Consider the following 14,364-nt stretch of genomic DNA (forward strand, 5'->3'; position numbering starts at 1 on the left):
CTGCCTTTAATGCCTTCCCACCCTTTTCCCCTTTATTCCTGTCTTTGTCGTCTAATTCTTCTTAACTTAGCTTCAACTCCTCCAGGAAGCCTTCCCTGATACCCTAAACTAGACTAAGTGTTCTTCCTCTGTGATCCGTAGCATCTTGTTTATATCAGTGTATTGTAATTACCTGTTTGTTCTATGCCTTTCTAGATAGACTCTAAGTTCCTTGAAGGTGAAGACTCACCAGGCTTTATCCAGAAACTTACTTCTTTTCTCCAAATCTTGCTGTCACTTGCCTCTTAATCAATATTTACCCTGTTAGGAAAAGGATTTTCTTCTTCAATTACTTCAAGCACATGGCATCTTATAACATTGCCTGCTTATTCCATTCAGAGCAGAGAAGTGAAGGACATGAGGTATAGTGAAGTATCTGGTTCTACTCCAGTACGGCCTCGTTCACTCTAGCTGCCCCCGCCACTGGTTATCGGTCCCTTTCCTCTCCAAGAGTGAGAAACCTGGCTCCTGTCTCCCACCAGCCATGTACCTATTGGTTTAGCCCTGGTAGCATGGATAGCGGTTTCAGAGTTGTTGATTTATTTCTTCAATAGATTGTTGAGATATAAGTCATTCATCATACAATCCATCCACTTAAAATGTATGATCCAGTGGTTTTTGGTGTATTCAGAGTTGTGCAGCCATCGCCACAATCAATTTTAGAACATTTTCGTCACCCCCCAGATTGATTTACTACCATAACATCACTCTCTGCAGTGCAGAGAATTGATTGTAGTGGGCAAGAGTGGAAGAGGAAAGCAAGCGAGGGCTGTTGGGTGGTCCACATGGCACTTGGTGAGACTTCCCAGATGAGAAAGGGTAGGGGCACGGAGGGCAGTGAATGGGGCTGGTGTGTGGGTCTGGTTTCAGAGAAGAGCCAACAGGATTGATTAACAGCTTGAATGTGGGGCATCAGGAAACGAGAGAAAGCCAGAGGCCTTCCACTTTGAGCTTGATGGTTGGGTGAGTGGTGATGGTGTTCATTTAAACTGGCCAGTTTGGGGGTGCAGCAGGTGAGGAAGTGGGTGGAGAGAGTTTGAACATGTTAGGTTTGGGATGCCTTTTAGGCAGCCAAGGGAAGGCCCTCAAATACACAATCCTGGAGCTTGAGAGAGGTCAGGGCTGGAGTTGCTAAATTGTGAGGATTACAGTAATACCTTTTTGGTAAGATTATCCTGAGAATAAGCGAAAGAGCATACGTGAAATTCTCTGATAAGGTCATAGGTACAAGTTTCTTGATAATGACTACTACATTATCTTCTTTAATCCTTCCTATACTCTCTAAAGTAAGTAATACCTGAAGTAAATTGTGTATTACTATTATTTTACAGATGAGGGGACTAAAGCAGAGAGATTAATGTCCGGGCTCACACAGCAAGCAGGTGTATGTGGATTAAACCCAAGACCGGCTCACTCCAAAGCCCAAAGCTGTGCTCTCCTGCTTCCTGCCGAGTAATGAGTCCTGCTCCCGGGGCTACAGACTGCCACTCCAGAAGCAGCCTCTGCTTCTGACCTTGTCCCCGCCACAGCTTACCCTTCATCCCCTGCCTCACCACTCACATCCCTTTCCCACAGGGGTGCCTCTTCACTTCTGCCAAAGGCACCCTTTCTTGCTGCCCGTAGAGCTTCTGCTGAAGCCATGAGACTTGAAAGCCCCCATCCTCTTGGAGAGCAGCTCTCACACTGGAGTGTGCATCAGGAGCACCTGGAAGCTTGTTTCAAATGCGTGGAGTGGGGAGGGTGCCTCATGAGGGAGAGAATGCTGTTCCCCCCACACATCCCCCAACCCCCCGGGAGAAATGTGCTCATAAGTTGTCTCTCCTCTTTTAACTCTGGTTTATTCTACTCACCCTTGCTTTTACTGATCTCCCTAACTGGATAAAATTCTACTATTATGTCTTCTTTTTTTCTTCTTAAGTAATCTCTACACGTAATGTGGGGGCTTCAGTTCATGATCCCAAGATCAAGAGTCACATGCTGTACCACCTGAGCCAGCCAGGTGCCTCTTATTAATGTCTTCTTAGAGGAGGTCAGTGTCCCTCCCATCATAACAGATACAGCATTTGCCATTTTACATTTATTTGTTTGATCATCCCTTTTTCTACTAGACCACTAGCACCAAGAGAGCAGCAGCCGTGTCTGGGTCCCGCTTACTGTGGTGTCCTCGTCTCCTGGCACAGTGCCTGACACCGTGTAGGTGCTCCAGACATCGACTCCGATGCCCACTTTCCACCAGAAGTGCTACTAGAACTATCGTATATTCAGCCATGAAAATCACCTGCTTTTATGAACTGAATTGACATATGTCAGTTTAGAATAGAACAATAATAATAATAATAGTAATTATTATTATTTTATATATTTATTACTTGTATGGGATTCTAAACTATTCCAAACTAGTGATTTTGCTTTAGAAAAACAGATTTCTAAAGCAAAACCTATTTGTAAGTTAGGGATTGTATAGAGATTTATATTTTATCAAAAGGAAAGTGTTTAAACTCAAAAAAGTAAATCTGGAAAAACAGATACATCTTTGAATGTGAGTATATATATAGCACATGTATATCTAACATAATACCCACACCCCAAGAGAATTGTCAGAAAATTCATGGACCCTTAAGTTCCTTATTTACTATAGACAGCTACTGATAATTCTTTTCATTTTGGTTTAGATCCCTAGTTATCTGGCAAATGACCCTAGTTCTGAATAGCAGTCTTCATAGAAAATTAAAGTGGAGTTTAATGAACTGTTGCTTCCGTAGTAAATGCTTCCAGTTTCATTCCTGCCATTCCTTTTGGAACACGCCCTGGTCAGATTTCCACTTCTGTCCACTGCCAAAACCCGTTCTATCAGGACTTACCTGAGTTGATCTATCAGTGGCCGTTGACATAGATGATTGCTCCCTTCTACTTAAAACACTTTCCGTACTTGCCTCCAGGTGTCCTGCTCTTCTGGTTTTCCTCCTCTTCCTTCGTGGCTCTCTTAGCTAGTTTTTCCATACCACCTTGAACTGTAAATGTTAGTATGCCAGAGGAACCACCTCTCTTTTCTGTTTGTCCTCCCCATAGGTGACTCCATCTGGACTCAGAGCTTTTAATACTGTCTACATACCATTGACTTCCAAACTTCTTTTTCTGGCCAAGACCTTTGTGCTGAGCTCTGACCTCATAGATCTTCCTCCTAATCAGTACCTTCACCTGGATATCTAATACAGATCTCACAATGAGCATGTTCCAAATTGAGTTCCGTGTTTTCCCCTACCAAACCTGCCTCTCTCAGTCTTCCCCTTCTCAGTTAGTGGCAATCTTGTTCTTGTAGTTGCTCAGTCAGAACTCCTGATGCTTCTCCCATCTAAGGAATCAGATTATTAGATCAGCTTTATCCAAAAACACTGTCAAAATCTGCCCAGGATCTTGCCATTTCTTACCACTTCAACAGCTACTGCTGTTCTCCTAGCCACTCTTGTCTCTCGTCTGGAATGTTGCAGGCGGCTTCTAATTAGCTGCTTCTTCCCCACTCTCTGACACTTCATCTTTCATAGTGCAGATGATCTTATTAAAATATAAGTTAGAGCATACCCTGCCTCTGCTCAGAATCCACCAGCAACTTCTCATATCAGAGTAAGAGCTGAAGCCCTTATGCTGGCCCTCTGTAACAGTTCTACTTTTGTCTGTCTTCTAAAGAAGCAGTTTTGTTCTAATTTCTAGTTTGAAATAGACCAATACTTTACAAAAGTATAAAAATGGGTTACTACAGGGGTGCCTGAGTGGCTCACTTGGTTAAGTGGTCAACTCTTGATTTCGGCTGAGGTCATGACCTCAGGGTCGTGAGATCTAACCCCTCTACCTCCACTATCCCATGTCAACTCCACGCTCAGCACCAACTCTGCTTGTCCCTCTCCCTTCCCCCCTCTCCAACCCCTGCTTGCACTAACACACGCACTTGCACGTGCTCTCTCTCTTAAATAAATAAATAAATAAATAAATAAATAAATAAATAAAATCTTTAAAAAAAAAATGAGTTACTACAGAGAGAACTTCCTTTGGTCATAGTGAAGTAACTGATGTCAGATTAGTTCTCCCACTATAAACTTCTAGAAAACTATTCTAACTAAAGCAACTGTTTTCAGAAATTAGACAGCAAGTAGGGCAGGACCATTCTCTGAGGGAAAGGAAATAAATGAGGAGAGCCCTGTGATTGCCCAGGTTTTCTACTGGGAGGCATTTACTAAAGCCTAGTGCTGGAGACAAGCAGGGCAAGCCCTATTTGCTGAGAATACGGAAAGAGAGACTGGAGTTTGGAGATGCTGGAATTTGCCGGGAGGAATACCAGGGGGAGGCAGCATGCAGAGAAAGAGCTCCATAAACCTGCATACAGGTCCCTTGTGTCTTTGGCTGAAAACTAAGCTGCATTTGCATAGGATGAGATTTCAGAAGACACCAAAGAACATCTACCTGGAAAAGAACAAGCCCCAGGGATTAGAAAGTGGAACAGCTAATCAAGCTCAACCTGTTGTTTGGGTTCCAACCAACCAAAGTAGAGACATCCTCAAACACTGGGGGTGTTCAGTAAAGACCCCAGAAAGGCCACAGTTTAGGAGCAGAGTGAAAATAGCCCTAGATGAAAGTTCCCCTAGATCTGCACTGATGAAACTTTAACACAGGCCTCAAGAGGACCAACCTGTCCACAATTAAATTAACTGACTACCAGGTTCTTTAGAAGAAGACAACAAAATCCAGACATTCAACAATGTAATTCTCACAATTTCCATCATCCAATAAAAATTTACAGGATATAGGAAGCAGTAGGAAAGTATGTTCTGTAACCAGAATAAAATTAGTCAGTATAAACAGATCCAGAAATAACAGGCATGATGCAGTGAACAGAGCTGGACTTTAAAACAGCCACAAAGGGGCACCTGTTGGTTAAGCGTCTGCGTTTGGCTCAGATCATGATCTCCAGGTCCTAAGATTGAGCCCCCTGTAAGGCTTCCTGCTTAGCAGGGAGTCTGCTTCTCTCTCTCTCTCTCTCTCTCTCCCTCTGCCTGTCCTCTCTGCTCGTTCTCTCTCTCTCAAATAAAAATCTTAAAAAAAAAAAAAAACCAAACCCAACCACAATAAATACCAAAAATGTAAAGGAAAATATTAACATAATGAATAAAAAAAAATGGAAATATAAAGGAACCAACTATAAACATAATTGGAAGTTTCTGCATATGTATTTTGCTTCAATGACAAAAAGTTGTAAATTAAAAAATAGAACTTCTAGAGTTGAAAGAGATAATACCCGAAATGAAAAAGTCAGTGGATGGACTTAACAGTACATCAGAAATTACAGAAGAGAAAGTCCACTGAACTTAAAGACATAGCAATACAAACTCTCCAAAATGCAATGCTGAAAAATGAACGGAGCTGCCAAGACCTGTGGGACAATGGTAAGCAGCCTAACAGAGGAAGTAGAGAAAGTTTATTTCAGGAAATATGTTTTTTCCAAATTTCCAAATAAATTTTTACAAATTTGATGAAAACTATAAACGCATAGATACAAGAAGCTCAACAAACTATAATCAGGATAAGCAGAGAAAACCATACCAAGGCACATCACAATCAAATTGCTAAAAACCAGTGATGAAGAAAAAGTATTAAACGCAGCGAGAGGAAAAAAGATGTTATATACAGGGGAAAAAAAGATAAGCTTTTTGAAGTGATTTCTCAGGAAAAACAATGCATGTGGAGTGCCTGGGTGGCTCAGTCGGTTAAGTGTCTGCCTTCACTCAGGTCATGATCCCAGGGTCCTGGGATGGAGCCCCACATCAGGCTCCCTGCTCAGTGGGGAGTCTGCTTCTCCCTCTGCCTGCCACTCCTGCTGCTTGTGCTTGTGCTCTCTCTCTCTCTCTCTCTCAAATAAATAACAAAATCTTAAAAAAAAAATGTGTACTAGCAGAAAATTGAATGGCATTTGAAAGTAGTAAGAGAACCTGTTTTTATTCCTTCTAAAATATATAGATTTCCTATCTTTATCCACAGAAAAATTCTAGAAGCAGTGATCATCCAGGAATAGGGAGCACTGTAGTACCCTAACTGTGGTCTCTAAACACTCTTTCCTAGTAAAGGGAACCTGTAATCTATGAAGGAATAGTTGATTCCAAGTGCCGGGCAGGACATACACAAGACGAGATTGGGGCATCTTACTGTGTCAACCAAGGAAGCCGATGATATCTAATGGATGTATTAGATTAACACAGGAGCCTACTTATAGGAGTTCCCACTGGCCAAAGATAGGACAATTTGAGCATCAAAAAGATGATTGTAATGGAGTGAAGCAATCAGATACATATAAAAATCTATGAGTTCATAATGATACTAAAAAAGAAAACTCCCTGGTAACCATTGGAGGTTGCTAGGGCACTAATTCATTGTTCTGAAATTTGTTAAATACTAAGAAATGCCAACCATTTGTTTTACCTTTTCTGAATGATTAATATTTCAAGATAAACAGAGAAAACTAATAAATGCGGAAAAGATGATAAAATTGGAAACTATATCTTTGTAAACCCCCCTCTCCCAAGAAATAATGAATCTAGGCAAAATCATTAGTAAATGCTAAAACCATTAGGTGAAAAGTTGATGGAGGACTTTATAATGGAGAGATGTAACCAATAACATCTGAATCCACTGATCAATATTTATATTCCATTATGTGTCCCCTATTTGATTTATAAGTATCCATATTACCTACAACAGATTCTAGCCCCTTCTCAAAAATGAAACGAAAGCAAAAACTTTAATCAAATCTCTAGCTGTAGCCACAGGGGATAGAGAAACAAATTAAATGGCACCAAGGAAACAATCAGTCAAATCCGGAATGTAGGGCATGTTACTAGGTAACCTGCTTTCTTCACAAATAAGTGACATGACAGAAACAAGGAAAAAGAAGAACTGTTGTAGATTAAAAACAGAAACATATCAACCAAATGCAATGTGTGTGGACCTTGTTGGAATCTTGATTCTAAACATAGAGGGATATTTTTTTTAAGATTTGAGAAAATTTTCAGATGGACTGAGTTAAAATTTTGTTAATTTTTTTCAGTTGTGATGATAGCATTGTGGTGATGCAAGTTAAGTACTCCCAAGTGAAATAATAAATTGTCTGGGATTTGCTCCAGCTATCTCTTTCTAGACAAAAAAGTTGAGTGAAGGAAGAATAGATTGAATAAGTTGACAAAACGTTGGTTTTTGTTGAAGTTTGGTGATGGGTATGTAAAAAGTAGTCATTAGTTTACTCTCCATTTTGTGCATGGTTTAACATTTCTGGAGTAAAACATTTTTAGAAACTTTTGCGTTTAAGGACCTTCTGCATGTCTATAAAAGAGCCTCACTCGGGGATGCCTGGGTGGCTCAGTTGTTGGGCATCTGCCTTTGGCCCAAGTCATGATCCCAGGGTCCTGGGATCAAGCCCTGCATCCTGGCTCCCTCCTCAGCAGGGAGCCTGCTTCTCCCTCTGCTGCTCCCCCTGCTTGTGTTCCCTCTCTCGCTGTCTCTCTGTCAAATAAATAAATAAAATCTTAAAAAAAAAAAAAAAAAAGAGCCTCACTCAGAATGTATACAGTGTCGTCTTACAATGAGAAACAACTCTAACAAGTTGGGTTTAAGAATCAGTTTTATGGGAAAAAATAGAATGACGCTAAAGGCAGTATCCTTATAGAAATAACAGGGTTTAACTGCTATCATGAGGTAACACTGAAAATTCTTTATGTGTAGACAAAAGCTATAAAAGCATTAGGGGGCATTTGGTGATATTAAATAGACCCACTCTGCCTGTTTTCCCACATTGGACATTCCCTCAAAGGTGCATCCCTCCCAGAGCCCAGAACCTGGATAAGACTGGGGGGGCAGGGCTTCTTGGTGACCCCTCCTTGGTTTCTCCTGCTCAGAGGCTGAAGAGTCAGTCAGCCAAGGCTGTTTCCCAAGAGACTGCTTTTGTTCAAAGGATTTGTAAAATGTATTTTCTATGGTCTAACACCATATTCCATTATGCATTGTGGTTTTTTATTGTTTTCCTTATCATAATTTATAATTTTTTTAATTTTTCTTTGAAGTTTGCCCATTTTAATCCATGTTCATTTCTCACTCTGTACGTGTTTGTGTTGTGCTTGCTGTCTTTGCCTCCGTTGTTCCTAGGTTACAGTATAGCCAGGATATACCCAGTCCCTTGGCCGATGAGCATGCGCTGATAGCCTCCTATGTGGCCCGTCTGCAGCACTGTGCACGGTCAGTGGTAGACAGCGGCAGCAGGCGGGGAGCCAGGGGCTGATCAGAGGGAGGGAGCTGTGTTACCTGGGCTTGCCAGCTGGAAAAAGCTCTGCATGTGGGGTTTTTCTTGAGAAGCTACCAGCTATGTTTGGCAGAGTTTAAATAATTGCTAAAGCATTAACTTCTGAAAGAGAAGGAGCCTTGCCAAGCCCGGGCACTTACCTAAACATATAGTCAGAAATGCTCTTTTAAAGTGGAGTTCACTTCCTTCCGCTTACACTTAAAGGCTATGTAAATCTCAACAGATATGCAGTCCCAGAGATGGACGTTCACAGAGCTATTTGATGCAACCTCTCACCGCTCGCTCTTGTCTAAATAACGAAAGCTTTCTGTCGACGAGCGTAGGGTTGATCAACCCACAGATATCTCACTTTGTCCAATCTTTGATACCATCACCTTGTAACATCTTTGCATGTTACAACGTCATCTCTTCCTCCAAATCTATCATTGTTGATTATTTAAACCAGGGGTTTGCAGCAGTGGTATTGGGTCATTGTCACTTGAGTGAGACTTTTCCCAAACGATATGTACCTCCTCACATGATAATTATACGTATTGTAATAACTCCATATTCCCCTTTCTCTGAAAACTACTGGTAGTGACTCACCATTAATTAATGGTGGGAATATGCCTGGTTCCTCAGTGGGTTAGGATAGGAAAACGTTTGATAACCACGAACTACAGCAAAGTTAACCCTTTAAAAGAATTCGTACCAAACAACGTGCTATTATATTCAGGTAGACCCAAAGCTGCCTGTCCGCTCTGTGCCCATAGCCACCACCATTCTGCAAGGAGAATAGCAGGTAAAGTCTGAATAATCTAAAGCCATCCCTCCACTCTACATAGTAGCAGATAGATTCTTATTCTTAGAGAGGAAGCATAATTTATTAACTAAGCACATAAGAGAAGCTGGGGCCTTACATTTTGATCTTAGTTTTGCCCAGAACATGCCGCGACTCTGTGGGAAGGTCATTTGACCTTGTTTTTATTTCCTGTGATAATAAGAAGAAATGATAAATGTGAAAAAATATATATTTGGAAAGGACTGTTTTCTGTATTATACTTCATACCATTTCCCATAGTTTTGCCAGTGTGATTAAATAGCATTGATATTTTTAGGCATTTATTTAACTCTAAAGTCTACTTTCCTACTTCCCAAGTATGTTTAATAGGCTTTTTCTACGGGAGGGAAGGAAAGGCCTGATAATTGTGCATCGTATCACCAAGAGTGCCTCTTCAGCCAACAGATGATTTCTGTGTGCTCTGTCCCAGCTCCTTGGGTCTCTAGGAATAGAGTTGTCTCATCCCTGGCAGGACAGCTTACTTATTATCAGTAAGGGCAGTTGTCCAGGTGATTAAAAGTTTCCATGGTGAAAATAGAAGCAGAATGTTGGCAGAGACTGCAGCCTGATATTTCAGCCCCAAAAGATTTATGGGAGGTTTAGCTAAGGTCCTTGAGCGTCCTGGCTTAGGGATTAGGCTTCCTGAGCAAGAACTGGTGGCTGGGAGCCCTGGGAGAGCATGAGGATTGGGTGAGTACTGCATCTCTTCTTGATTTATAGTCTAAGGAACTGAGCTTCATGCTTCCTCAAAGAAGTCAGAAATTTCCTGGCTAATTCTGAAAATGAAAGTCAGCTCAAGCAGAAAAATAAGGAACCTTTCTAATTTTCCTCTTAATTTTCATTGACCTTAAAACCTCTCATCAACATAAAGTTCTAGTTTCTGGCTGGAAAGCATAGCCAATTAAAGCAACCATGTTGTCCACACTTGGGTATAAATGACAAGTAGAGTTAACCTTCTTGGGGAGATGGAACATGGTGGAGGACGGGGAGCTCTTTTGCACAGAGGAAAAAATGAAGTTTTTGTTGTATCCCTTGCCAAAAGGAAGGACAGCCACTTTAAGTCCCATTTCCTGGGTTGCCAATCCCTCTATAATAGTATCCACTTGTTTAATTAAATGTTCTTCTTCTTCTTTTTTTTTTTTTTAACTTAAAGGTAGTTCTCTTATTTCCAACAAACAACTTTAAGGCACAAATATTACAGTTCGGCCTTGACCTTGGGGCCTTGACCCTAACGTATTAAAGCCAACTGATGGTAGCATGTTCTTATTACAAGATCATCTTGTGAGAGGATGATGATACAGACTGACATTTGCATACGTAAACTTATAAAGTATTCAGAAGTGGCACAGACAGAAGAAGCACGTTAAAAAAAAAACATCCTAGAGGAAAGACCAAGTTAAGTTTAAAGAATTAGCCACAACGATAGAAATAGAGAATGTGAAAAAAATCTAGGAAAAATACAGTTGATTCTATACATGAAAAGGTCAGACACATCTCTCTTGTTTTAACTTCACCCTTCCCGGATTCCCCCCAGTAATTATTACAAGATTTGATGAGTATTGAACTCATGTCTTTAAATTTTTTTGTATTTCTCATCATGTTGCTAAATTCTATTCAAAGGTTTTTGGAATGCCAAGAACCAAGGGCCACAGTAGAAGCAGGGTGCAACAGCCATCTCTGGTCAGTCGTCATCATCACTGTTACCTTAAAGCATCTGCCAGACTTAAACAGAATTCTACAGCCACAGTCCCTGTTAATCTAGGAGTGCCCTGCTATGGATAAATGACAGTTGATGTAACATGCTAAATTAAAGGAGTCCGTTATTTCATAATCCTGTCAAAAGTTCACTGCATCACGTATACACAGAGCTAGCCTACTACTCAAGATTGCTTCTTTCATCCAGGTGCAGCAGTATCTGATATCCCAGCTAGGTAGGTCTTAAAGACCTTAAAGTTAGGGTGCTGGTACACTTGTGAAAGAGTAATGGACTAAATTAATTCACTGTAAGATGGACCAAACTTGTGGAACAAGCATGATAAAAGAAGAGAAAGAAGCATTGAAAGGGAATGTTAGATACCATGGATTCTTCTCCAACTTTACCATATGTTGGACCTGCCCTTGCCTGGGCTCCTCAGTTTTGTTTAGCCAGTATTAAGTGTACTTTTCTTCAGCCCTCTGTTTTTCATGATACTTTAGTTTTCTCTTGGCCTTTAAAATTCAAGACCTATGTCTAAAAGTTAAGAGTTTTTCCAAAACATTTGATTAGAAATCCCCCCCCCCGACTTTGCAGATACTCTGTCTTTTCTCAGACCTTGTATTCAAAAAGAAGTGCCCCTTCTTATGGTGTAGGAACAGGGGGGATGCTGCTGAAGAGAAAGGGTGTGTGTGGTCTCATCATTTCTCTAAACCACCTTTCTCTCAGAAGACCATTAGTATCTATGACCTAGGCCTCTGTTTCTTTTACTACCATATTTTTTACAAGCTTTCTCCCATCCATTCTTTCTAAGAGAAAAGCAAGGGTAGGGAATGTTTAATAGACACCTATTAAATTTTTGTCTCTTTGGCAGCGTCCTGGACAGTCCCAGCCGACTGGATGAGGAACACCGACTTATAGCTCGCTATGCTGCCCGGCTGGCTGCAGAAGCTGGAAACATGGTGAGTAAATAGAAGGTCCTAGTACAGTAGCAGAAATTAGCATTATTTTAATATACAAATGGTAGGGTGATGGTAAACATGAAACTTAGGAGAATAGGTACCTCAGGAACAGAAGGAGAGGAGTGGGTTTAGGGAAGGGATTATAGTGGCCTTTAATTTTATCTACAGTATCCTTTTTAAAAAATGAATCAAGAAAATCAAAGAGCTAGAATTTGGTTCTTTAAAAAGCAATAAAATTAATTACCCCCTAGAAATCTTGATCAAGGAAAAAGGAAAGAAAACACAAATTACTAATATCAGAAGGGATAAAAGGGATAAAAAATATCAGAAGGGATAAAAAGAAGGGACATTGCTACAGACCCTATAGATATTATAAGGATGATAAGGGAATATTATGAACAACTTTTGCCAATAAATTTGGAAACCTAGATGAAATAGACAAATTCCTTGAAAGAGACAAATTGGGGGTTGCTTGGCTGGCTCAGTCAGAAGAGCATGCAACTCTTGATCTTGAAGTTGTGGGTTCAATCCCCATGTGGGGTATAGAAATTACTTAAAAATAAAATCTTTAAAAAAAAACACAAATTAACAAAACTGACATAAGAATAAATAGAAAATCTAAATAGTCCTAAATCTGTTAAGGACATTGAATATGTAATTAACTTCCCACAAAGAAAACTCTAAGCTCAGAGGGCTTAACTGTTGAATACTAACATATATTTAAGGAAGAAATAATAACAATCTGATGTAAATTCTCAATAAATAGAGGAAGAAGGAACACTTTCCAAGTCATTTTATCAGGCTACTCTAACCTGATACAAAAACAAAAAAAGCCATTACAAGAAAAGAAATTCCATAACCAAATTTTCTCATGAACATGGATGAAAAAACCTTTAACAAAATATTACCAAATTGAATCCAGCAATATGTAAAAAGGATAATACTCCATGATCAAGTGAGATTTATCCTAGGAGTGCAGATCCATTTAATACATACAAATCAGCCAGCGTATTTCACCGTATTACCAGTTTAAAAAAGAAAATTATAAGATCATTTCAATAGGTGCAGAAAAATATTTGACAATACAGTACCCGTTTATGATAGATAACATTTCTCAATATACCAGGAGTAGAAGCAGCTTCTTCAATCTGATAAAGAAACACAAAAAGCCTACAGCTAATATTATACCACAAGGTTAAATTTTGGAGTATTTCTCCTACCTAATATTGAGAACAAGCTAAGGTGTCCACTTTTCACCACCTCTATTCAAATCGTACTGGAGGTCTTAGCCAGTACAACATGACAAGAAAAAAAGCATACATGTTGGAAACGAAGAAGTAAAGCTGTCATTATTTGCAGACGACATGATTATGTAGAGACAGTCCTAAGGAGTCTACAAAAACACTCCTAGAACAGGTATGTGACTTTATAGCAGTGTTGCAGGATACAAAGTCAATGTACAAAAATTGATTAAATTTCCATCTACTAGCAGTAATTAGAAAACTAAATTTAAGAAAAACACCATTTACTATAAGATTAAAAAACATCAAATGCTTATGGATAAATTTAATGAAAGATGTTAAGACTGAAAACTATAAAATATTGCTGAGAAGAATTAAAGAAAACCTAAATAAGTGGAGAGGTATGCCATAGAATATTTAGATTCAATATTGTTAAGATCGCAAATTTTTCCAAATTAATCTATAGATTCATTACCAATCAAAATCCCAATAGACTTTGAAGAAATTGGCCAACTGGTTTTAAAATATATTTGGAAACCAGAGGACTTAAAAAAACCAAAAGAGTCTTTAAAAAGAACAAAGTTGGAGGACTTAACTCTACCTGACATCAAGACTTACTATAAAGCCGCAATAATCAAGAAAGTGTGATACTGGCGAAAGGACAGACAAATAAGTCATCCATAAAGTAAACTCAGATGTATACGGTCAAATGACTTTTTTTGACAAGGCACAAAAGAAATTCAATTGGGAAAGGAAAATCTTTCTAACAAGTGCTTCTGGCACAACTATATATTTATATGAAATAAAGAACCTCAACCCCTTCCTCACACTTTAAGAAACCAGTTTGAAATGTATCATAAATTTAAACATAAAAGCTATAACCTTAAAGAAGACTTAGAAAAATATCTTCATGACCTTGGAGCAGGCAAAGAATTCTTAGAGGAATCATGAACCATTAAAAACTAATAAGTTGGACCTTACTGAAAACAAAATCTTTCCCTGATCAAAAGATACTATTAAAAAAATAGACAAACCACAACCTAAAAGAAGTTACCTGCAACACATGTGTGACAATGGACAAACTATGTAAAGAATTCCTGCAGCTCAATATGAAGACAACTCCCAATTTTTAAATGGTCTAAAGACTTGGACAGACACTTTGCAGAAGAAGATACACAAATGCGCAATAGGCACATGAAAAGTTGCTTTCCTGATATCATTAATCATCAGGAAAATGCCAGTTAAAACCATAATGACCCACTAGAGTGATTAAA

The 14,364-nt window shown here is 39.4% G+C and overlaps 1 protein-coding gene across 5 annotated transcripts in view; it reads left to right on the forward strand.

Annotated features, from left to right (window-relative positions):
- The window catches only part of DTNB (dystrobrevin beta), a 227,099-nt gene that overhangs the window by 154,811 nt on the left and 57,924 nt on the right, over positions 1 to 14,364 (forward strand). For 4 of the 5 annotated variants that reach the window (XM_048222550.2, XM_048222551.2, XM_048222553.2 and 1 more), the window contains exons 11-12: positions 8,221 to 8,310; positions 11,762 to 11,849. In XM_048222550.2, the coding sequence (XP_048078507.1) occupies positions 8,221 to 8,310; positions 11,762 to 11,849 (178 nt within the window). The remainder of the gene's footprint in view (positions 1 to 8,220; positions 8,311 to 11,761; positions 11,850 to 14,364) is intronic. The other variant, XM_057308991.1, reaches the window with a different exon arrangement.

Source organism: Ursus arctos, unplaced genomic scaffold, assembly GCF_023065955.2.
Source record: "Ursus arctos isolate Adak ecotype North America unplaced genomic scaffold, UrsArc2.0 scaffold_8, whole genome shotgun sequence".
In the NCBI taxonomy this organism is placed as follows: domain Eukaryota; kingdom Metazoa; phylum Chordata; class Mammalia; order Carnivora; family Ursidae; genus Ursus; species Ursus arctos.